The sequence below is a fragment of the Vulpes vulpes genome, chromosome 8 (assembly GCF_048418805.1).
Source record: "Vulpes vulpes isolate BD-2025 chromosome 8, VulVul3, whole genome shotgun sequence".
In the NCBI taxonomy this organism is placed as follows: Eukaryota; Metazoa; Chordata; class Mammalia; order Carnivora; family Canidae; genus Vulpes; species Vulpes vulpes.
In genome coordinates, this window is record NC_132787.1 from 43,365,249 (window position 1) to 43,391,276 (window position 26,028).

General features: G+C 43.2%; 1 protein-coding gene across 1 annotated transcript in view; it reads right to left on the reverse strand.

The window, feature by feature from the left end:
* Positions 1 to 26,028, reverse strand: part of CACNA2D4 (calcium voltage-gated channel auxiliary subunit alpha2delta 4) — a 134,027-nt gene that overhangs the window by 91,929 nt on the left and 16,070 nt on the right. The window contains exons 3-8 of the mRNA XM_025995478.2: positions 22,721 to 22,802; positions 20,866 to 20,982; positions 20,120 to 20,179; positions 18,108 to 18,270; positions 17,609 to 17,740; positions 18 to 78 (exon numbers count right to left, since the gene is read on the reverse strand). Coding sequence (XP_025851263.1) covers positions 18 to 78; positions 17,609 to 17,740; positions 18,108 to 18,270; positions 20,120 to 20,179; positions 20,866 to 20,982; positions 22,721 to 22,802 — 615 coding nt within the window. The remainder of the gene's footprint in view (positions 1 to 17; positions 79 to 17,608; positions 17,741 to 18,107; positions 18,271 to 20,119; positions 20,180 to 20,865; positions 20,983 to 22,720; positions 22,803 to 26,028) is intronic.

Sequence of the window (26,028 nt, forward strand, 5' to 3'; positions counted from 1 at the left end):
TCCCCTGGAGTTCTTACCAGCCACGATTTCTGCAGTCGAAGGCAATGACTCCATTCTCATCAGGGGTCCATTTGATACCTAGGGGAATAAAGTCTGGTTCTTCCACCAGCCCAATAAAGGTGCTTCAGAGCACTGGTTGGGTGGTGAGGTCCAGTTTGGCCATTCCCAGGACAGGGTCAGTAGTGGACCTGGGCATGAGGGTGTGGGACCAATAGAACACACCCTGCAATTGAAGCAGTCGGCAAGGCGGAAGGCCAGCTTATGGAGGACACATACCACTCACATTGCCCAGACCAAGATTTGGGTTACTTTCACAAGTAGGACCCCCAAATATAATGCCTGAGACTCATTTGTAACTGAACTTCACATCAAGTTGTAGCAAGGGAAGCTTGAGGGAGGTGTGACTTTTAACATCCACTGCCATCAGCAAAGCATGGACAGAGTGGTAAACAGCCAGGTGCTCAGATCTCTAGACTACCTGCTTTTACTCAGCTTAATTAAGCTTACTGGGAGAAGTGATTATAAGTGGTTATAAGACAGTAAGCTCCTGGAAGTCAGGGATTCCCAGTACCTAGCAGTATCTGACACAGCACCTAGAAGAGCTGATGCTCAATAAGTGTTTGTTACAAGAATGAAAAATGAATGAGTGAGTATGAAAGATCTTGCCTTGAGTACTAGCAAAGTGCTGGGGTAGATTTTGTCTTATTTATCTGATCAGAAACTTGGATAAATGCATATAAACCACAGATCACTGATATGATCCACAATAGGATCTCTGTTTGAAAGATTTTAATGATTGGAAATAGTGGGTTCAAAATAAAGGGATTAAAAATAACTGGTGAAATTGTAATGGGTTATGTTTGGGCTAGAAAAAAAAAATAGTGGCAGTATCATGCATGTCTAGGATTGTCCTGTTCCACAGCAGTTAAATTTCGGATGAGATGCACTCTTTGAGGCATTACTGGTCTCTCAAAGGTAGGTTTTTTCAGGGATCATATCCCCCAAACCAGACAAATGAAAGCAGAGTTCTAAGAGTGAGGGGCGGGGGCCAGGGCAGCCAGGGTCCCTGGAAGGAAGAAATGGGACCAGAGGGTAATGGGAGCTTTGAGTAACTGGCTTCTGATGTAGACCTGAAAGCAGCTGTGAGAAGTAGGGTGTTCCAAAGGCCACATTCCTGTAACAGCATAATTGTGGGGAATCTAACCCTTAGAACAGTAATGAGGAAGGGGAATTGAGTCTGAGCTTCTTGGCTCTGAACCAAAACCTTAGAAGAGGGTTTTAGTGGGCCTGGTAAGGGTACCTTCAACTCCAGGAAGGACAGAAGTGGTCCTCTTGAGGGGAAGCTTGCCTCTTGAAGCGGCATAGCCTCCCAGGCAAAGATTACCAAGTACAGGAGAAACAGGCAGTGTGAGTAAGAGGCAATAGAGGCAGGAACCACCAGATGTAGCCTCCCAAGGACCACAGGTGTTGGAATCACTAAACACAAGGTATAAGATAGCTATGCTGGAGAAATGACTGGAAGGAATATATAACAAGAAGCCACTGGGAACAAAGAAACAGTCTTAAGAATGTGGAACCTTTAGAAATGGAAAAAATACTTAAGTTGAAAAAATGCATGACAGATTATTCGCAGGTAAAGGGAAAATTCATGCATTTGAAGGATCCATCCAGAGGCTAGAGTGAGAAGGCCTAAGGTGTGTCTGGCAGGAGGTGTAGTAAGAAAAAAGGAGAGCACAAGGATGAACAATGGTCCCAAGGCTGGTGTCCACACGCTCTAGGACTGAGGAACAGTCCAAGCAGGATAAATAAGATATCCACATGTGGACACACAGTAGTGAAACCACACAATTCCAAAGATAGATAGCTAGATAAATGAATACTTTGAAAACAGCCATAAAAGCTAGAATACTTAGAAAGGAGCAGCAGTTAAACTGATAGCAGATCTTCCCAACATCAGAGGAAGCCGGAAGACAGGGGAAACACGGTTTTAAGGTAACGAGAAAATAACCGGTAATTTAGAAATGCATTCCCAGCAGAAACAATCATTAAAGAATACGACAGTGTTGATAGAGAACAACAGTGTTGTTTTCTGAAATCTGTTTGGTGGGGGTGGGTGGGTCCTAATTCCTCTGTGCCTCTATTTATTCAAACCATTTTTCAGGGGTATGTCATTAAATGCTGGCTTAGTCACTCATCTCCAAAACAAAAGGCTTCGCCTTTCTGTTCTGACAAGAGGAAATGATTTGTGTAACTTGTAAAAATTTAAAAAAAAAAAGGAATTTAAAAACAAAACAAAACAAAAAATGAGGATAAAATAAAACTTTTGTAGATAAAAAAGCTGGAGCAGTTTACCACCCAGAGACCTACTGGAAAGGAACTTTTGGAGGATTTATTTCAAGAAAGAAAAGGATTTTGGAAAGACAGCTTGAGATGCATGAAGGAATGGTGGGCAAATAAAATAGTAAACAAAGAGTTATTTCCAAATAGGCAATGTTTGTCTCAAGTAACAGTAATAGTATCTAACTTGTGGGAATAAAAAAAGGGAATTATTAGATAACAGTGGAATGGAAGTCAAGGTAGGAGAAATGCAAGAGTCCTAAAGCCCTTTGTGCCTGGACGGAGAATAACGATAATATTTATTTTTAACATCTTGTGTTAGTATACCTGATAAAGTTGCAGGAATAATTGCTAAAAAGACCCTAGAAGGATAAATTCCAAATTGACAGAAAAATAGATAAGTAATGAAGGCAGTATTTATCAAAAATGTTAATACTGAAAAAGACAAGGAGAAAAAGGAAACATGAAAATAGAGGAACAAGTAAAAATTTTAAAAATCATATAATAGCATGTTCAAATCTATCAATACAATAAATGTAAATGTATTTAATTTGCCAACTAGTAAAAGAGATTTTCAGTTTGGATAAAAATTGAAAGGATGGGTTGCCTGGGTGGCTCAGCGGTTGAGCATCTGCCTCAGGCTCAGGGCGTGGTCCTGGAGACCCAGGATGGAGTCCCACATCCGGGCTCCCTGCATGGAGCCTGCTTCTTCCTCTGCCTGTGTCTCTCTGCCTCTTTCTGTGTCTCTCATGAATATATAAATAAAATCTTTTTTAAAAAAATTAAAAAGCTATGAGCTATCTTCAAGAGATATGACTAAAACAAAATGCCATAGAATGTTGGAAGTAAAAGGAGGCAAAAAATATATTATTATTCAAATACTAACCAAGAGCAAACTTGTATTGCCCTATGGATATCGGACTTAAAATAAAAGGTGTCATAGGGCCTAAGATGGTCAGGCAGCAAAGATATAGAAATCAGCAAAAATATAGAAAATCTAAACAATATAATTAAAGCTTGATCTAACAACATATGCAGAAGCTTTTATCCAAAAATTAGGGCACACACATCCTTCGCAAGCACACATGGAATACTTCTAAAACTTGATGACATTTCAACTAATTTCACATAATCAGTACCACACTTGTCAGGTTCTCTGACTGTAAATAAACTGAATTAGAAATTTATAAAAAAAAGATAAATATAATTGTATATATTTGGATATTTTTGTTGGGCTGGCGAGACTGGGGACCTCAAAACGGTCGACCCCAGGCCAGCAACCTCCCAATAAGGCCGCCTTGCCGCCCTACCCTAATTAAGCGCACAAAGACCTGTAACCCTTGCCCTAACTGGAATGCCGCCCTACCCTCATCTTCCCAAGACCACCTTGGCTCCCTACCTTAGCACACAAAGACCCGTAACCCTTGCCGTAATCGGAATGCGGCCCTGACTCATCTTTCCGCCAAAAACTCTTTATAGACCCCCCTGCGGTTTGCCCGGGCGCGACTTTCCCCGCTCGCCACTTCCCCGCTCTGTCCCTCCCCTGCGGGCCGCGGAACCTCGCCCGAGAGCCTGTCCCAATAAAAGCCTGTTTCGACCAACTTTTACCTGGCCTTCACTACTGATTGGATTAAACCTGACAATTTTAAAACACACTTTTGAATAACTAAAAGATCAAAGAAGAAATCACAGGGAAATTTAAAAATATTTAGAGGCAAATGATAATTTATATATCACTAACCACTGATGAAATTTTGGAATATAGGTGAGGTCTGGAGCCAACAACCAAGAAAGAATTCTTGAGACATCTTTGGTGCAAAATGTAGGTTTTATTAAGGTAGAGGGGACTGGACCCGTGGGCGGGAAGAGCTGCCTGGGCCTGTGAGGTGGGGCTGATTATATACCTGCAGAGTTGGGGAAGTAAGGGAAAGGGAGGTTTCAAAAGGATTTTCATATGCTAAGGAGGACCTACAAGATACTGGAGGCCTTGCCATTGACAAGTTAAAGATTGCTTTTCTCTCTAGCAAGGCATTAACATTAAGACAATTGGAAGCTTCCTGAGGAATGTCACACATACCTGGGGTGGGGTTGGGGTCATTTGTGGGATCTCAGCTGTGCTTTGTCCTCAGCTAGCCCTGTTCCCTTATCACCATGATACCAAAGCACAGGCAATAACTTCTGTGTATCAGAGGATACAATCAATAGAGGGTAAAGAGAACCATAGAATGGGAGAAAACATTTGCAAATTATTTATCTGATAAGAGGTTAATATCCACCAAATATAAAGAACCACAACTCAAAAGGAACAAAAGCAAACAATCCAATTCAAAAATAGGCAAAGGACTTGAATAGACATTTCTCCAAAGAAGATACATAAATGGCCAATAAACACAAGAGAAGATGCTCAACCTCTATAATCATTAGGAAAATGCAAATCATAACCATGATGAGCTACCACTCATATCCATTAAGATGTGAGTAAAGTTGTTTTTTATTTTTTTAATATATAACAAGGATGGGGAGGAATTGGAATCCTTGTGCATTTGGTGGAAATATAGAATGGTATAGTTACTATGGAAAGCAGTATGGCAGGTCCTCCAAAAATTAAAAATAGAATTGCCATATGACCCAGGAATTCCACTTCTCAGGACATATCCAAAATAAGTGAAAGTAGGGTCTCAAGAAGATATTTGTATGTCCCTGTTCATAGTAGCATTATTTGCAGTAGCTAAAATGTAGAAGCAACTCAGATGTCCATCCACAGATGAATGAATAAACAAAATTTGATCCACTATACAATGAAATATTATTCAGCCTTATAAAGGATGGAAATTCAGACTGTGGAGGCCAAGAAAATTAAGGCCATTCCACCTTAAGTTCAGCGTTAGCACAAGCACAGCCATCTCAGGCCCCTGTGAATAAGAGCTGAAATTTACCTTACTTCAGTTACAAGAAAAAAACAGCTTACAACTTAACGCCCTAGAAAGCCCCATATTAGAATGAGAACAAAGCTCAAGCCAGTGGCAGGAAGCCCCATATTAGAATAAGAACAGAGCTTAATGCCCTTGAAAGCCCCAAATCAGAATGTAAACAGAACCTAAGAAATTCCTCCCCCCTTCCTGGAGGTCCCCTAGACCAGCCCATAAAACTAAGCTGGAACCCACCTTGGGGTCCAAGTCCCTGCTCCGCTGTGTCGGGTACACTTGGACCCAAGCTCGTGCTTGTAAATAAACCCTCGTGTGTTTGCATTGGTGTCAGCTCCTTGGTTTCTCGGCTCCTTGATGCTAATCTTGGGCACAACAAGACACAGGCTACAATATGGATGAGTCTGGAGGACATTACACTAAGTTAAATAAGCCTGTCAAAAAAGACAAATATTGTAGGATTCCACTTATACAAGATCCCTAGAGTTAGTCAAATTCATAGAGATATAAAGTAGAATGGTGGTTGCCAGAGGCTGGAAGGAAAAAGGGAATGGTGGGTTATTTTTTAAATTGGTACAGAGTTCCCATTTTGCAAGATGAAGAGTTCTGGAGATGCATGGTGGTGATAGTTGCCCAACAACATTAATGTACTTAATGCCACTGAATCATACACTTAAAGGTGGTTAGGATGGACTAGAATAAGTTAATACTAAAATTGGTATGGAATCTCAAAAGACCCCCAAATAGCTAAAGTAATCTTGAGAAAGAACAAAGCTGGAGGAATCACACTCTGATTTCAAATTATACTACAAAGCTGTAGTAATCAAATGAGTATGGCACTGGCACAAAACAGACATACAGATCAATGGAGCAAGACAGAGAGCCCAGAAGTAAATCCATAATTATATATGGTCAATTAATCTACAACAAAGGAAGCAAGAACATAATGGTGGGAAAGACAGTGTCTTTAATAAATGGTGCTGAGAAAACTGGACAGATAAATGCAAAAGAATGAAACTAGACCACTTTCTCATACCATGTAAAAAAATTAACTAAAAAAAAATTAACTCAAAATAAATTAAATACCTAAATATAAGACCTGAAACCATAAAATTCCTTGGCAATAAGCTCTTTGACATCGGTCTTAACAATACGTTTTTGCATTGAGGAGGGCACTTGATGGGATGAGCACTGGGTGTTATACTTATGTTGGCAAATCAAACTTCAATAAAAACAAATGAAAAAAAAAAAACAATGTTTTTGATAGGTCTTCTCTGGCAAGGCAACAAAAGCAAAATTAAAACGGGACTACATCAAAGTAAAAAAATTTTGCAGTGAAGGAATCCATCAACAAATAAAAGGCAACCTACTGAATGGGAGAAGATATTTGCAAATGATATGTACAATAAGGAGTTGATATCCAAAATATGTAAAAAATCTCATACAACTCAACAACAAAAAAGCAAACAAGCTGATTGCTTGAAGAATAGGCAGAGGACCTGAAAAGACATTTTTCTTTTCTTTTCTTTTTTTTTAAGACATTTTTCTAAAGGAGATGTACAGATGGCCAACAGATACATGAAAAAATGCTCAGCATCACTCATCAGAGAAATGCAAACCAAAGCCACAACAAGATACTACCTCACACCTGTCAGAAAAGGCTATTATCTTTTTTTTTTTTTTTTAAATTAATTTTTATTGGTGTTCAATTTACCAACATACAGAAAAACACCCAGTGCTCATCCCGTCAAGTGTCCACCTCAGTGCCCGTCACCCATTCCCCTCCAACACCCGCCCTCCTCCCCCCTTCCACCACCCCCAGTTCGTTTCCCCGAGTTAGGAGTCTTTATGTTCTGTCTCCCTTCCTGATATTTCCCAACATTTCTTCTCCCTTCCTTTAAGAAAAGGCTATTATCAAAAAGACAAGAAATAACAAGTGCCAGCAAGAATGAGGAGAAAAGGGAAACCTAGTGCACTGTTGATAGAAATATAAATTGGCACAGTCCCTATGGAAACATTATGGAGATTCCTCAAAAAATTAAAAATAGAACTGCCATATAATCCAGCAATTCTACTTCTGGATATTTATTTGAAGAAAATAAAATCACTAACTTGAAAAGATATATGCCCCCTTATGTTTCCTGCAGCACTAACACAATAGTCAAGACATGGAAGCAACCTCAGTATCCACTGATAAATGAATAGATAAAGAAGATGTGACCTATATACACACACACACACAATGTAAACACACACACACATAATGGAATACTGCTCAGCCATAAAAAGAATGAAATCTTGCCATTTCCAATGACATGGATAGAGCTAGAGAGTATTATGGTAAGTGAAATAAGTCAGACAAAAACAAGTACCATATTTGTTTGATTCCATGTGTGGAATTTAAAAAATAAATGAACAGGGATGCCTGGATGGCTCAGCGGTTGAGCATCTGCCTTCAGCTCAGGGTATGATCCCAGAGTCCCGGGATTGAGTTCCACATCGGGCTCTGCATGGAGCCTGCTTCTCCTCCCTCTTCCTATGTCTCTGCCTCTCTCTCCCTGTGTCTTTCATAAATAAATAAATAAAATCTTTTTAAAAAAATAAAATAAAAAATAAAAATAAAAAGCAAATGAACAAACAAATCAAAACAGAAACAGACTCATAGATACAGAGAACAAACTAGTGGTTGCCAGAAGTAACGAGATTAGGCAATGGGCAAAGGAGGTAAAGGGGGTTAAAAGATATAAACTTCTGGTTATAAAATAAGTAAGTCATAGGGATATTATGTACAACATAGGGAATATAGTCAATAATATTGCAATAACTTTGTATAGTCACAGAGGATAATGAGCTTTCAAGGTGATCGTTTTGTAATGTATAAAAATATTGATCATTATGTTGCACGCAAAAACTAATATAATAGGTATATCAATTATAATTCCATTTTAAAAGTTAGGGTGATAAACTTCATGTTATATGTATTTTACCATAATTAAAAATTTTTTAAACTGCTGCTAATTACACCTTGTGAGATGCAGCAAAAGTGCAGCCGTAGAGCCAAGGTCTCTCCATAAACGCTTATTTTTGAAACAAAGAAAGGCTAAAAATTAAAGCTAAGTTAGAAAGAACAACAGATGAAGGAGGCAAGACGGTGGAAGAGTAGGGTCCCCAGGTCACCTGTCCCCACCACATTACCTAGATAACCTTCAAATCATCCTGAAAACCTACGAATTCGGCCTGAGATTTAAAAAGAGACCAGTTGGAACGCTACAGTGAGAAGAGTTCGTGCTTCTATCAAGTAGGAAGACGGAGAAAAAGAAATAAAGAAACAAAAGGCCTCCAAGGGGGAGGGGCCCACGAAGAGCCGGGCTGAGGCCCGGGCGAGTGTCCCCAGGACAGGAGAGCCCCGTCCCGGAGAAGCAGGAGCTGCACCAACCTTCCCGGGAGGAAAGGGGCACCCAGGGAGTTGGAGCAGGACCCAGGAGGGCGGGGATGCCCTCGGGCTCCCAGGGACACTAACAGGCACCTGCGCCCCGGGAGATGCGCCGAGCTCCCTAAGGGCTGCACGTGCACGGCGAGACCCGGAGCAGCTTGGAGGGGCTTGGGCGGCGGCTCCGTGGAGGGGGCTGCGGGGCAGGAGCGCGAATCCAACAGCGCAGGCCCCCGAGCACAAGGCGTCGGGACACAGCCCAGGATCCGGCCTCCCCCGGGACAGGCAGAGGCCGGGAGGGCCCAGGACAGCAAGGACGCTCCTGCCCCGAGCTGAGCAGATCAGCGGCCCCGCCCCGGAGCCTCCAGGCCCTGCAGACGGAGAGCCCGGGAGCTACTGCGGGAGCTGACTCCAGGGCTGCAGAGCTGGCCCCGCCACTGGGGCTGTTCCTCCTGGGGCCTCACGGGGTGAACAACCCCCACTGAGCCCTGCACCAGGCAGGGGGCAGAGCAGCTCCCCCAAGTGCTAACACCCGAAAATCAGCACAACAGGCCCCTCCCCCAGAAGACCAGCTAGAAGGACAAGTTCCAGGGGAAGTCAAGGGACTTAAAGTATACAGAATCAGAAGATACTCCCCCGTGGTTTTGTTGTTGTTGTTGTTGTTGTTTTTGTTTTGTTGTGTTTTTTTTTGCTTTTTGATTTCTGTTTGCTTCCCCCATCCTTTTTTTCTTTCTCTCTTTCTTCTGTTTTTTTCTTCTTTTCTTCCTTTTTTCTTTTTCTCTTCTTTCCTTCTTTCTCTCCTCTCTTTTTCTCCTTTTCCCAATACAACTTGTTTCTGGCCACTCTGCACTGAGCAAAATGACTAGAAGGAAAACCTCACCTCAAAAGAAAGAATCAGAAACAGTCCTCTCTCCCACAGAGTTACAAAATCTGGATTACAATTCAATGTCAGAAAGCCAATTCAGAAGCACTATTATACAGCTACTGGTGGCTCTAGAAAAAAAGCATAAAGGACTCAAGAGACTTCATGACTGCAGAATTTAGATCCAATCAGGCAGAAATTAAAAATCAATTGAATGAGATGCAATCCAAGCTAGAAGTCCTAACGACCAGGGTTAACGAGGTGGAAGAACGAGTGAGTGACATAGAAGACAAGTTGATGGCAAAGAGGGAAACTGAGGAAAAAAGAGACAAACAATTAAAAGACCATGAGGATAGATTAAGGGAAATAAACGACAGCCTGAGGAAGAAACACCTACGTTTAATTGGGGTTCCCAAGGGCACCGAAAGGGCCAGAATATGTATTTGAACAAATCCTACCTGAAAACTTTCCTAATCTGGGAAGGGAAACAGGCATTCAGATCCAGGAAATAGAGAGATCCCCCCCTAAAATCAATAAAAACCGTTCAACACCTCGACATTTAATAGTTAAGCTTGCAAATTCCAAAGATAAAGAGAAGATCCTTAAAGCAGCAAGAGACAAGAAATCCCTGACTTTTATGGGGAGGAGTATTACGGTAACAGCAGACCTCTCCACAGAGACCTGGCAGGCCAGAAAGGGCTGGCAAGATATATTCAGGGTCCTAAATGAGAAGAACATGCAACCAAGAATACTTTATCCAGCAAGGCTCTCATTCAAAATGGAAGGAGAGATAAAGAGCTTCCAAGACAGGCAGGAACTGAAAGAATATGTGACCTCCAAACCAGCTCTGCAAGTTAAGGGGGACTCTTAAAATTCCCCTTTAAGAAGAAGTTCAGTGGAACAATCCACAAAAACAAGGACTGAATAGATATCATGATGACACTAAACTCATATTTGTCAATAGTAACTCTGAACGTGAACGGGCTTAATGACCCCATCAAAAGGCGCAGGGTTTCAGACTGGATAAAAAAGCAGGACCCATCTATTTGCTGTCTACAAGAGACTCATTTTAGACAGAAGGACACCTACAGCCTGAAAATAAAAGGTTGGAGAACCATTTACCATTCAAATGGTCTTCAAAAGAAAGCCGGGGTAGCCGTCCTCATATCAGATAAACTAAAATTTACCCCGAAGACTGTAGTGAGAGATGAAGAGGGACACTATATCATACTTAAAGGATCTATCCAAGAAGAGGACTTAACAATCCTCAATATATATGCCCCGAAAGTGGGAGCTGCCAAATAAATATATCAATCAATTAATAACCAAAGTTAAGACATATTTAGATAATAATACACTTATACTTGGTGACTTCAATCTAGCGCTTTCTACACTCAATAGGTCTTATAAACACATCTCCAAAGAAATGAGAGCTTTAAATGATACATTGGACCAGATGGATTTCACAGATGTCTACATCCAAACTCAACTGAATACACATTCTTCTCAAGTGCACATGGAACTTTCTCCAGAATAGACCACATACTGGGTCACAAATTGGGTCTGAACTGATACCAAAAGATTGGGATCATCCCCTGCATATTCTCAGACCATAATGCCTTGAAATTAGAACTAAACCACAACAAGAAGTTTGGAAGGACTTCAAACACTTGGAGGTTGAGGACCATCCTGCTAAAAGATGAAAGGGTCAACCAGGTAATTAAGGAAGAATTAAAAAGATTCATGGAAACTAATGAGAATGAAGATACAACCATTCAAAATCTTTGGGATGCAGCAAAAGCAGTCCTGAGGGGGAAATACATCGCAATACAAGCATCCATTCAAAAACTGGAAAGAACTCAAATACAAAAGCTCACCTTACACCTAAAGGAGCTAAGAAAAAATAGCAAACAGATCCTACACCCAGCAGAAGAAGAGAGTTGATTAAGATTCGAGCAGAACTCAACAAAATCGAGACCAGAAGAACTGTGGAACAGATCAACAAAACCAGGAGTTGGTTCTTTGAAAGAATTAATAAGATAGATAAACCATTAGCCATCCTTATTAAAAAGAAGAGAGAGAAGACTCAAATTAATAAAATCATGAATGAGAAAGGAGAGATCACTACCAACACCAAGGAAATACAAACGATTTTAAAAACATATTATGAGCAGCTATACGCCAATAAATTAGGCAATCTAGAAGAAATGGACGCATTCCTGGAAAGCCACAAACTACCAAAACTGGAACAGGAAGAAATAGGAAACCTGAACAGGCCAATAACCAGGGAGGAAATTGAAGCAGTCATCAAAAACCTCCCAAGACACAAGAGTCCATCCAGATGGGCCAGATTGCTTCCCAGGGAATTCTATCAAACATTTAAAGAAGAAATCATACCTATTCTACTAAAGCTGTTTGGAAAGATAGAAAGAGATGGAGTACTTCCAAATTCGTTCTATGAGGCCAGCATCACCTTAATTCCAAAACCAGACAAAGACCCCACCAAAAAGGAGAATTACAGACCAATATCCCCGATGAACATGGATGTAAAAATTCTCAACAAGATACTAGCCAATAGGATCCCACAGTACATTAAGAAAATTATTCACCATGATCAAGTAGGATTTATTCCCAGAACACAAGGTTGGTTCAACACTCGTAAAACAATCAATGTGATTCATCATATCAGCAAGAGAAAAACCAAGAACCATATGATCCTCTCATTAGATGCAAAGAAAGCATTTGACAAAATACAGCATCCATTCCTGATCAAAACTCTTCAGAGTGTAGGGATAGAGGGAACATTCCTCAACATCTTAAAAGCCATCTACGAAAAGCCCACAGCAAATATCATTCTCAATGGGGAAGCACTGGGAGCCTTTCCCCTAAGATCGGGAACAAGACAGGGATGTCCACTCTCACCACTGCTATTCAACATAGTACTGGAAGTCCTCGCCTCAGCAATCAGACAACAAAAAGACATTAAAGGCATTCAAATTGGCAAAGAAGAAGTCAAACTCTCCCTCTTCGCCGATGACATGATACTCTACATAGAAAACCCAAAAGCCTCCACCCCAAGATTGCTAGAACTCATACAGCAATTTGGCAGCGTGGCAGGATACAAAATCAATGCCCAGAAGTCAGTGGCATTTCTATACACTAACAATGAGACTGAAGAAAGAGAAATTAAGGAGTCAATCCCATTTACAATTGCATCCAAAAGCATAAGATACCTAGGAATAAACCTAACCAAAGAGGTAAAGGATCTATACCTTAAAAACTATAGAACACTTCTGAAAGAAATTGAGGAAGACACAAAAAGATGGAAAAATATTCCATGCTCATGGATTGGCAGAATTAATATTGTGAAAATGTCAATGTTACCCGCAATGTACACATTTAATGCAATCCCTATCAAAATACCATGGACTTTCTTCAGAGAGTTAGAACAAATTATTTCAAGATTTGTGTGGAATCAGAAAAGACCCCGAATAGCCAGGGGGATTTTATAAAAGAAAACCATAGCTGGGGGCATCACAATGTCAGATTTCAGGTTGTACTACAAAGCTGTGGTCATCAAGACAGTGTGGTACTGGCACAAAAACAGACACATAGATCAATGGAACAGAATAGAGAATCCAGAAGTGGACCCTCAAGTTTATGGCCAACTAATATTCAATAAAGGAGGAAAGACTATCCACTGGGAGAAAGACAGTCTCTTCAATAAATGGTGCTGGGAAAATTGGACATCCACATGCAGAAGAATGAAACTAGACCACTCACTTTCACCATACACAAAGATAAACTCAAAATGGATGAAAGATCTAAATGTGAGACAAGATTCCATCAAAATCCTAGAGGAGAACACAGGCAACACCCTTTTTGAACTCAGCCACAGTAACTTCTTGCAAGATACATCCACGAAGGCAAAAGAAACAAAAGCAAAAATGAACTATTGGGACTTCATCCAGATAAGAAGCTTTTGCACAGCAAAGGATACAGTCAACCAAACTAAAAGACAACCTACAGAATGGGAGAAGATATTTGCAAATGACATATCAGATAAAGGGCTAGTTTCCAAGATCTATAAAGAACTTATTAAACTCAACACCAAAGCAACAAACAATTCAATCATGAAATGGGTAAAAGACATGAACAGAAATCTCATAGACGAAGACATAGACATGGCCAACATGCACATGAGAAAATGCTCCACATCACTTGCCATCAGGAAAATACAAATCAAAACCACAATGAGATACCACCTCACACCAGTGAGAATGGGGAAAATTAACAAGGCAGGAAACAGCAAATGTTGGAGAGGATGCGGAGAAAAGGGAACCCTCTTACACTGTTGGTGGGACTGTGAACTGGTGCAGTCCCTCTGGAAAACTGTGTGGAGGTTCCTCAAAGAGTTAAAAATAGACCTGCCCTATGACCCAGCAATTGCACTGTTGGGGATTTACCCCAAAGATACAGATGCAATGAAACGCCGGGACACCTGCAGCCCGATGTTTCTAGCAGCAATGTCCACAATAGCTAAACTGTGGAAGGAGCCTCAGTGTCCATCGAAAGATGATGGATAAAGAGGATGTGGTCTATGTATACAAAGGAATATTCCTCAGCCATTAGAAATGAAAAATACCCACCATTTGCTTCGACGTGGATGGAACTGGAGGGTATTATGCTGAGTGAAGTAAGTCGATTGGAGAAGGACAAACAGTGTATGTTCTCATTCATTGGGGAATATAAATAATAGTGAAATGGAATAGAAGGGAAGGGAGAAGAAATGTGTGGGAAATATCAGAAAGGGAGACAGAACATAAAGACTCCTAACTCTGGGAAACGAACTAGGAGTGGTGGAAGGGGAGGAGGGCAGGGGGTGGGGGTGAATGGGTGACGGGCACTGAGGAAGGCACTTGACGGGATGAGCACTGGTGTTATTCTGTATGTTGGCAAATTGAACACCAATAAAAATAAATTTATTATTAAAAAAAAAAAGAAAGAACAACAGATCCAAGGAAATGGTTAAGAGGAGATAAAGTCAGAACTGAAACAGATGACACAGAGAACAAAGAAGAGAGCAGTTTATGAAGACAAAAGATGATTCCTGAGAAAGACTAACAAAATAGAGAAACGAGTGGTGGAATGATGAAGAAAAAAATAATACTATAAATAAAAAGGGGAAATAATTATAGATACAGAAGAGATTAAAAAGATAATAGAATAAAAGCTTTCTGGAAATAGTTTTGAAAATTAAGACAAAATGGATGGAATCTTAGAAAAAGTATTTTACCAAAATAAGAAGTAATAAATAATTTTATTAGTCTTGCACGTATTAAACATAATGAAATGGTAATTTAAAATTTAAAATCTTCCCATAAAGAAAACATCAGGTCTATATGTTTTTTTTTTTTTTTAATTTTAAGATTTTATTTAGGGGATCTCTGGGTGGCTTGCTGGTTTTATGCCTGCCTTTGGTCTAGGCATGATCCTGGAGTCCCAGGATCAAGTCCACATTTGCTCCCCGCGTGGAGCCTGCTTCTCCCTCTGCCTGTGTCTCTCTGCCTCTCTCTCTCTGCCTCTCTCTACGTCTCTCCTGAATAAGTAAATAAAATCTTTTTTTTTTTTTTTTTTTTTTTTTTAAGATTTAAGGCAGAGAGAGAGAGAGAGGCAGAGACGGGAGGAGTAGGCTCCTTGCAAGGAGCCTGATATGGAACTCGATCCTGGGACTCCAGGATCATGCGCTGAGTGGAAGGCAGATGCTCAACCACTGAGCCACCCAGGCATCCCAGGTCTATATGGTTTTATAGATGAATCCTTATAAGCTTTCAAGGCAAAAAATCACTCTAACTTATTTAAATGTTTTTAAAAATTGGAAAAAGAGGGAATACTTGCCAGCTTATTCTATGAAGCTAGTATAATTTTGAAAAACAAAGACAGTACCAGAAAAAGAAATTACAAGACCATTTCACTGACCAATGCAAAAAATCCTAAACAAGATACTAGCAAATTAAATCCAGCAATGCATAAAAGACTAATTTGTTATGATTGAGTTAGGTTTTCATAAAAATGTGAAGCTGGGTTAACATTAGAAAAGGCAATAAACAATTAGAAGACATAATAGGTATTTCATAGAAGAAGAAATACATGCAACAAATGACATATGAAGAGACATTCAACTTCACAAGTGGAAGAGGAAATGCAATGCCAGACCACAGTGAAGCACCATTTTATACTAAAGTGTTATTATAAAAAATGGTTAACATTTCACAATACCCATGGTTTGAGAAAATGTGGATCAACAGAATCTCTTATTCATGGCTGGTGGGAATATCATTGGTGCCAGCATTTTGGAAAACAATTTTGCACTTTCTTGCCATAGCTGAACAGTTATGAATCTAGCAGTTCCATCCCTAGGTATATACCCAAGAGAAGCTCTTACAATATGTCTCAGGACTCATGATAAGAACATTCATAGCAACACTGTTCTTAAAAGTAAAACAAAACAAAACAAAACAAAAACAGAGAAGAAAAACAAAAATTGCAAACAACCCAGATAGGATGAGGAGGATGAATAAACTGATATATTGGCTCCCAAGAATATGATACAGGAACAAAGATGACAAAGTACAGATATATGTGACAACCCAGATGAATGTTGCTAGTATAATACTGAATGAAAAAGCAAGCTCTGAGAGTCTAAACATAAAACCAGTTTAGTAAATTTCAAAAATGAGTGAAACAAACTAATATATTAAGTAGATGTGTATGTGCATTTGTCAATATGAGATAAGACTAAATAACTAAGCAGACAGCCAAAAAATTCAAATGGAGGGATAAGTTGAGAGTGCAGGATAGCTATTACCTGGTTAGCTGGGGAGGGTGGGATTTGGGGCAGGTTGGGGTCAAGGGCAAATCAGAGGAGGAGCCTATTAAGTAGATAGAAGTTTGTTAACATTCTAGTTTTTATATTGGTGATGTATATACAAGTATTCATTATATTATTTAAAAAATTAAAAGTAGAATGAAATAAATAGAGATAGGCCTGCATGGACCCATGGGAACAGCATACCATGATCAAGGATTACAGTCAACCCAACCCTGTCCACTTGAGGGCTGACACATATCTGTAAATGTGGGTATGGGTGTGAGAAATTGCCCCCTTCTTTGCATTGTTTGCATACAAATTGATATCTCTGGAAGCCGTAATGTGACAGAAATATTTGCAGGAATTCTACCCCGGAGAAGATCCAGGAGGCATGTGAGTTGTCTCCAAGCATTTGAAGGGCTATTACATAGAAGAGGGATGAGCTTGCTCATTGAGGCTCTGGAGAGCAGAAAAAGAACCAGTGACTGGTTGTGGATTGGGATGGAGAAACAAGGGTATGTTAACAATGGGAACCCTATGGGCTTCTGTGGAGGAACTGGCTTTTCCAGACTGGGGACACAAAGGATCCCTTTAGGATTTCTCTGATTTCCTGACTTAGAAAAACAGGGCAACCTCAAGACTTTACCGACACTGTGCTAAAATACAAAAATGGGTTGGAGCAGAATGCAAACCTTGTGGTAGATGTTTCTGTTTCCTATTTTTATTGATGGGCAAGGGAGCTTTCCCATGTCACCTATTAAGGTGGCCACTAATCACATACTAATCTGTGACACTTTCTGCATTGCTGTTGAGCACTTCAAGTGAGTATACTCTATTTCTCTAATTAGGATATAAACTTCTTAAGATCAAGACTTGTTTTATCTTACTTTGCATTTTCCATAGTGCTTTTCATGGGACAAGAGTTTAATGTGGGCATTTTGGGGCTGGTTACCATGGTGTTTGATAGCTTTATTCATTCATTCATTCATTCATTCATTTATCAGCTATTTATTGTAAATGTGCTTAACATGTTGTGAAGTGTCAAAATGTGGGTTGGAGATGCTTTCAGTTAGATACTTTCCATTCATTGGGGGTCTGAGTGCCAGAGTCCATCTTCAATGCCTCAATTGCCTTATTCCCAGAAAAGCCCAGAAGACCACGGAGATGCCTCCCAAAGTCCCTACCTGGATAGATTCTGAAGAATCCAGTGGAGCTGCCAAAATATTGCCAGGTCAGTGTTGGGTCTCTCTGGAAGTTCTCCACAAAAACAGGGTTCAAGGCTTCAGACATGTAGACTCCATTTAAAATGTCTGGGTCTAAAGGGAGAGATTATAGAAGGAACTACTGGGGAAACTAAGTCAGAAGCAACAATGACCAGGTCTTCACCCACTGAACACACACACATAGCCCAACCTGCAGTGATTTTGTTTATAATTGCCTATTATGCTGCACTTGGAACCACACTCACACCCTCCATTCCAGTAACACTGAGTTTTCTCCCAGCCCTGACTTGTGTAGAATCCTTTTACTTGTTCTCCTCGGTCAAGGAGGTTGGAGAATCCATTTATACTCTGCAGGGCTTCTCAGGAAAATGGAAGCAAAGCATTAAAATGCACAGTACCACCTAGCAAGCACAAACTGTTCAGAAAGAGTGCCAAGGCACAGGGTGAGTCGGGGAGCTACCTTTGTTGTACACATTAGTGGGCAGCTGCACGCTGCTGATGGAGGTGTTCACCATCAGGTTGCTGAAGTGAGCATTGGACTCGAGGACAAACTCAGCCCCCAGCTCCACATAGTCACCATTCTCATCCTTCTCGTTGATCAGGACAGAATTGTAGTAGTTAAACTAGGGGCAGACAGGAACAAGTAGGGTAGCCGGTGTGGACACAAGAGACCCACAGGGCGAGAGAGAGAAAGAGAAATGGTGCAGGTCAGAGGACTCTGACATGAGTGACAGGGTCAGACACACTGACAGCATCCAGACCAGCAACATCTATGAACAATTCAGGCAGTAATCTGCACCACACATACAGACAGTACATATCCAGATATTGGAGTTCTTGGTTGATTCAAATGTTTTTTATATATAAATTGTCTAGATGATTGCTTCAGTTCCCCACTCTGTTGAGCATGTGTGTGTATGACTCGATGAGAGCCAGAGACAGGCAGCCAGAAATCCAAGGTGAGGTAAAGAGACAGTGACAGCCTCATGGGTACCATCGATTTTTTTCCAGTGTGGGGAGGTTCCTAGGGACCTGGAATGATGGGCCCTGAAAGGTGAGGCGTCTCTCTTTAAGAAAAAGCCTGCAAGGATGCCTGGATGGCTCAGCCGTTGAGCGTTGAGCGTCTGCCTGCAGCTCAGGGCATGATTCTGGAGTTCCAGGATTGAGTCCCACATTGGGCTCCCGGCAAGGAGCCTTTCTCTTCCTCTGCCACGTCTCTGCCTCTCTCTCTCTCTCTGTGTCTCTCATGAATAAATAAATAAAATCTTTAAAAAAAAGAAAAAAGAAAAAGAAACAGCATGCAGCCTGGGCCTGAGGCAGCACCAGTGGGTGCCCCCCTCCCGTACCCTCTGAGGAGCTACCAGCGTGTTCTCTGGTACTAACATGCAGTGTTGGAGGGTCCACTTGGATTACCACACTTAGGGCCATAATCAGACCCTCTTCCACCCTCCCTCCACACCTGGTTCAAGTCTTGAACAGCCCCCTTAGGACACCCCTATGTTCCACCCCAGGCCACAACTCTACTGACAGCAAGAGCTTTCTACATACAGCACATATCCAGCTGTGTCCCTCCCCTGCTCAAATCCTTCAATATGTGCCATTCCAGGCTGAGTTGAGGCCAGATTTCTTTTTTTTTTTAATTTTTTTAAAAATTTTTATTTATTTATGATAGTCACAGAGAGAGAGAGAGAGAGGCAGAGACACAGGCGGAGGGAGAAGCAGGCTCCATGCACCAGGAGCCCGATGTGGGATTCGATCCCGGGTCTCCAGGATCGCGCCCTGGGCCAAAGGCAGGCGCCAAACTGCTGCGCCACCCAGGGATCCCGAGGCCAGATTTCTATCTGTCTATAGTCACTTTCTACCTCACGATCCCCTGGACATACAGAGCTGACCATTAGCAATCTCATCAATCTATTGTTTTCCTATTTCAGTGTCTTTTCTTTTCCCTCAGCTTCTCCATGCCTTTCCTGCTCAGATTCCCCTCAGCCCAAGGCTGGCCCTAATGCCATCCTGTCTGCAGGGGTTTCTGAGCCTCTGCCCCTTCTCTTCTGTGTTCTTGTAAACAGAGTTATATCAACTCTCATGGACCTGTTACATGCCTTATGCTAGAGGTATTTAGTCTATGAGCTTCTTGACTTTTCATCTTTGCAGAAGCTAGCGCACTGTGGTTGGGCAATAAATGTTTGTAGAATGGGTGGCTTGCCACTCTGTCCCCTGCCCCACCCCCCTCCAAGTCTTAATAGTTGTCTCTCCTACCTGGTCCATAAATCTCTTCTCAAAAGACTGAATGGATTTCAGAATCAAACTATAATAGGTTCATACAAATCCTGTGCACAATAAAAGACAATTCTGGCCTTCCCCTCTACTCTACCCCTCCATATCTTGTATTCAGGTGACCCTGGCCCTTGGTGGGGGTTGGGCCATTGGTCATTATACCCTCCCAGCAGCAGCTCTGGAAGCAGGAAGACTCACCACCAGTGACTTATTGAATTCATGGTTCAGGTCAGCCTCCTCAGCAGCCTCTACCAGATTCTGCAGGAGGGGAACATGAAAGGGAGAATGAATAGGCAAAACAAGACCAGCAGGTCTTCAAAAATTTCTACTGCTTAGAATATACCCAAGAGAGACACCTGGGTGGCTTGGCAGTTGAGCGTCTGCCTTCCGCCCAGGTCATGATCCTGGAGTCTGGGGATCGAGTCCCACATCAGGCTCCCTGCATGGAGCCTGCTTCTCCCTCTGCCTGTGTCTCTGCCTCTCTCTCTCTCTCTCTCTCTCTCTCTGTTTCTTATGAATAAATGAATAAAATCTTAAAAAAAAAAAGAATATACCCAAGAGAGCTGAAAAGAGGTACTCAAACACTAATTTGTGTACAATTGTTTACAGCAACACTACTCAACAATGGCCAAAAGGTAGATGTATATTACTCAGTGAAAGAAGCCAGTCTGAAAAGGCTACATCCTGCATCCCATGACATTCTGGAAAAGGCAAAGCTATGGAAACAGTAAAAAGATCAGTGGTAGCCAGAGTTTTGTGGGTAGGGAGGGATGAATAGCCAGGAAACAGTATTTTTTAGGGCAGTGAACTTATTATGTATGATCTATAATGGTAGATGCATGTATCAAAACCTATAGACTGTACCACACTAAGAGTGAACCCTAATGTGTTGCGGGACCTGGGGTGGAAGCCCCTCCCCTGACAAATCACAGAACCTAGAGTACCTTGACAGCCTCTACTTTCCTGCGCAGCATGGCTTCCATGTCCTCTGAGAACTTCTTCACCAGCTCTAAGCCATCCACCTCCATGATATTCAGACTGGGCTCCACATCCTTGTATTTCTGTGCAAGGAAAGTGGGAGAGATGGGCACCTGTTGTCTTATACGTGATTGCATGTGGCCTCCATCCCCTCAACTACTGCATTCACATCTGTGAAGTCCTGTTGACTCAACTAGAGGCAAGGACATATCCTCCTCTTCTTGTATAATCTCCCCCACTAATATTAATAGCTGCCTCTTATCAAAGTTCTCTCTATTCCAGGAACTCTGGACACACAGAGGTTAATATCCTTAAAAGGGATAGACTGAGGCTCAGAGAGGTCAACAAACTTGACCAAGGTCACACAGCCAGTGGACAGAAGACCTGGGATGGCCCAGGTCTCCCCGATTTCCAACTTCTTTATGGTGCCTCTCTGGGGCTGCTCACAGGGTCTATGAGCTATCAGGTCATCTTTCTGTGATTCCCCATGGTATCAGCCCTGCTGATGCGTGCCCCTGCCCACACCCATGTGAATTGTAATGCTCACTGCCTGGGCAGAGCTTAGCAGCAGCTGCAAGTATTCACAGGAGATATAAACTCTCAGCTACTGTGTGTCACGAATGTCTAATGACCTCATGTGGCAACCTAGTGGCTCTGTGACCTCAGGCGAGTTACTCCGTGAACTCAACTATGAGATGTGGCATTTGCATGGCTTAAGAGCACATTCTAGAATGCTTTTACTAAAAACAGCCATGTCATCACAGCGATGTCGTTCTCACCCAGCGTTGGAGGGCACAAATGAGAAAATCAAACGACATGGCACTTTATAGGGTGAAAGCTCCACGTGGGTTGGAAGTGGGTTCAGGCTGTCATTGCTGCAGCCGCCTGCAGGGGCCATGGGACAGGAAGCCGCTCACGCTGGCCCTGTTACTGCCTCCAGCCCCTGTGGCCCGAGGAAGGGGTGCAGTGTGGTCCCGGGCAGGCATAAAAGCCTGAGCTTTGCTCTTAGCAACATTTAGAAAATGGTGAAGATTGTACTCACTTCATGAAATTGTGGTGAGAATGAAATTGTGAATGTAAAGCTCTTAGCAAATGGTAATAAGAGAATGGCAGGCCATTGTTAAAACCGGTCTGCGAGTTACAAATATCAGAGAAAATGAGGTTGTTTATAATCCAGTGAGAGGACAGGCTCAGTGTCAATCTGCAATAAGGCAATTAATCAATAAAGGCGAGGTGGAGCTGGTGCATCTATCGCCCTTCCACAAGGCCCTGCTTCCTGCCCAGGAGCCAGGGTCACTAGACCTCGGCCAGGGCTCCCTGTGGGCGTCCTCCAGGGTAGGGCATGGCTGGAGGTCCTGAGATAAGGGAAGCGAGTGGGAGGCTCACTCTACTACCAGCCAAGCAGCTCCCACAGGTTGCTTACCTCCTTCACCTTCCTCCCCATCCCTGTTCACAGATGTTAGGTCTGCATCCCACTCTGCTCACACCTGCTCCCTCTCCCTTTATCCTTCACAGAACCCTCCAAATAAATCTCTTGCCCATCTAATTCCATCTTGGCATCAGCTTCTGGAAGATCTGAGCTGACACTCTGCTCTTGGCCACTCCACCGTACTGCCCCCACTGGCTTGCTCTGTGACTTGGGCAAATCCCTGGGCCTTAAGTTTCCCCATCTGCAAATGAGGAGAATGGATTAGATGATCTCTAAGACCCCTTACAGCATGGACATTTAGGAATTAGAGGACTCTACTTCACTACCAGGAGGAAGTCTCTGGCTGCCTGCTTCCTCACCACCCTGTGAGTCCCTGGAAGAGGGTTACTGACCTTCTGCAGCAGGAGAGAGCCTGAGTACTTGGTCACGGTGTTATACAGGTCCCTGCCGAAGGTGTCTGCCCATAGCTTCACTCTGCCGGGCAACGAAAGTACGTGTTTATACACATGCACACACACATGCACATAGAAAACAACTATGTACACACACAGACACCCAGTGAGACACACAGAGACACACATAATATCTAGAGATGCACATATATACATGGATGCACCATCCCTCCTGATTGGGACGGGAGATCAAGAGGACCCTTCGAGGGCTCAGCGGCTGCCCTAAGGGGGCAGGGCAGATGAGCAGGGAAGCAAAGCTTGACCTCAAGCTCCCAAGGGTTCTGATTTGTGAGGGGGGAATGGAGAGGAGAGAAGGGAAAGAGCCTGTGGACAGGCTCAGGCCTGGGTGGGGAGTACCCAGAGGATGGAAACAGGAACTGCTTGACCCTACTGAAACTTCTCAATGGCTCTTCAGGGTGTCCTGCTCAAGGTCACTACTGGCTACCAAAACCTCAGTTGAAACTTCAGAGGGGACACGAGGCTGGGGCAGAGGAAGAGGCTCTGAGCTGCTTCTGTGGAGGTGAGAGCAGGCCAGGCAGGGAGGACGTGAGGAGGCCACTCCTTACCCTGGGTGCAGGCAGCCTCATGGAGAAGCCCTGACCTCTCTCATTGGTCCCTGGAAATGCATCAAGATCCTGCCACCTGGGCAGGCTGGTGGTGTCCTGGGATGAGTACACAGGACCTCATCTGAGCATCTCCAGATAGAGCAAAATGAGCTTGTCCACATAATCCTGTCAAGGTTGCATTCATGTAGTCACTCAACCAATAATTACTGAGGTCCTACTATGTGCCAATTATTGTATATAGCACTGGAGCCACATCATAGTCCTTGCCTTTGTAAAACCCTCAGTTAGAGGGCTACTCCTCCACAAACAGATAGCATAATACGTGTTTGCAGGTGAAGGGGTGCCAACAAAGTTTGGGGAGGGGTAGTGGTGGCGCCAGGAGACTTCTTGGGACAAGTGGGATCTGAGTTTTGTGTTAGAAGTTTGGGAGAGTTGTGCCTGCCAAAGAGATCTGGAAGAGATTTCCAGGCAGAGAGTATAGAAGAGCTTGGAGAGGGATCCCTGGGTGGCGCAGCAGTTTGGCGCCTGCCTTTGGCCCAGGGCGCGATCCTGGAGACCCGGGATCGAATCCCACATCAGGCTCCCGGTGCATGGAGCCTGCTTCTCCCTCTGCCTATGTCTCTGCCTCTCTCTCTCTCTCTGTGACTATCATAAATAAATAAAAATTAAAAAAATTAAAAAAAAAAAAAAAAAAAAAAGAAGAGCTTGGAGGAGTCAGAAATGACTTCAGATTTCCAGGTTGGGTGGTTGAGCTGATGATGGTATTATTGAATAAAACTAAGAATCTCAGAAAGATTGAGAGGAAAAAGTTGGGAAGGGTGGAAGGTATCTAGTGTCTCTTGGATTATGTAGAATGCAAGGTTCTTGTTGCAGGCCTACTGAGTGCTATAGGGCAGGTTGTGCACTGTGCAACTCCAGAAGGGACCAATTGCATTATATCTTGAAAGACACACACACTTGAATTTAAAACCTCACATGATGTTCAGGAAGAGCTGTCCATAGGCAAAGCATATGTGAGTCTAGCAAGTAGAGGCAAGGCTGAGGGTCATTAGTACATAGGTGAGAGTTGAAATTCTGAAGGTAGATGAGCTCTCTCAAGGAGAGTGTGTAGCATGAGGAGAGCTGTGAGTGGAGGATAAACCCTGGGAAACACCAATCTCAGGAGGCAGGCAGAGGGAAAGGATTGCTTGAGGAGAACAGAAGGTTAATTCAGGGACCCAAGGAGACCCAGGAGGGCGCATTGTTATGGAAGCTGAGGCATGGAGATTTAAAAAAAAGGGAGTCTAGGGAGATGAGGCCAGGGGTGTCTAGTGGATCGGGCAGGGAGGAAATCTTTGGAGGTCTTGGTGGGAGCGAATTTGGGAGAGCAGTAGAAGCCTGGGCAGCGGGTGGAGGCTGAGAGCTGCATGGGAAGGGAGGGCATGGCTAGGCACAAGGGAGAGGCAGTCATTGGTGTAGACGTGACTGAGAAGGATTGAGCAGGGGCGAGGGGAGGGCTGGCTCCAGGGGAGAGGGCGGGCATAGGGGCGGGTAGGTTTGAGGCCATTAATCTCAGCCAGCTGTCGAGGTTTCTCCTTAGATGGTCCAGTCTGGTTCTCCACAACAAAGGCCTGGATCCCAGCCCCCTAGACTCAGCACTCAGCCTATTCCTGGCCTTCTCCTTTTCCTGCTAATCCGTGTCTGTTCTGGGGGTGGAAAAGTATTCTCAACATCTCCCTCAGCAACAGTTAGTCTTAGAGTCCAGTGGTGGGGGAAGCACAGGTCAAGGCTGAGCGGAGTTTAAATTGCAGCACTTCCATTTCCGGCCTACGTGAACCTGGGCAGGTCACCTAACGTCCCTGAGCTTATTTGCTCAACTGCACAGCACGGTGCACAGCAGAGGTTCTACAACCCAATGTAAGCAGTGCTGCTGAAAGCCATTGCTCCACAAAGCCACACACAGCATGCATTGCTCAGCCTCCGGGTCCCCACTTCTGTTAAGACGTTAGGTTGACAGGTGGCTCTGGTAGCCTGACTCTCATACTGGACTCGAGCGTCTTGGACTTAGGTATGGCCTGAGCGAGCTGCCCCCTTTATTCTAGGGTGTCTGCTCCCCACATATATCAGGCATTTCTTTAATGGGACTGCCAGAACAAAAGCCTGAACAACAGACACTCCCAGGGAGATCATGCACCGATTAAACTTTATACTAAAGTGTAAATGACTGACAGCAGATTTTTTTTTTTTTTTTCCTGGAGCTGGTCTGAGTGACAGGGGGCCTGGAAGGAGGCAGAAAGGAAAGACTAATACGACCAAAGTCTGATTTTACTCAGTTCCTCACTGCATGAGCCAGTTTAAAACTACTTTACCCTCTCAGGGTGTCAAATTTCCTCACAAGTCCTTGATGAGCCGTGGTGATCATTTTGAGCCAGCCCAGCTCCCACTGCCAGTGGCCTAATCACAGCGATTATCCTGGAAGGAGCATCCCTCCGGCCTGCAGGTGCTCGAGGTGTGCTGCTTGCCATCCTGAGGAGGCAGGGCCCTCGTGATCGCTGTGCCTGAAACCCTTGGGTGTCTGAGGGGTGGCAGGAGGGGCTCCAGAATGGGAGTCAGGTGGGGAGAAGGGGGGCAGCAGGCAGTGCAAGCCCTGAGGGGAGAGCTCTGAGGGAGGCTGGAGGTCAGGGGTAGGACCCGCGGGCCGAG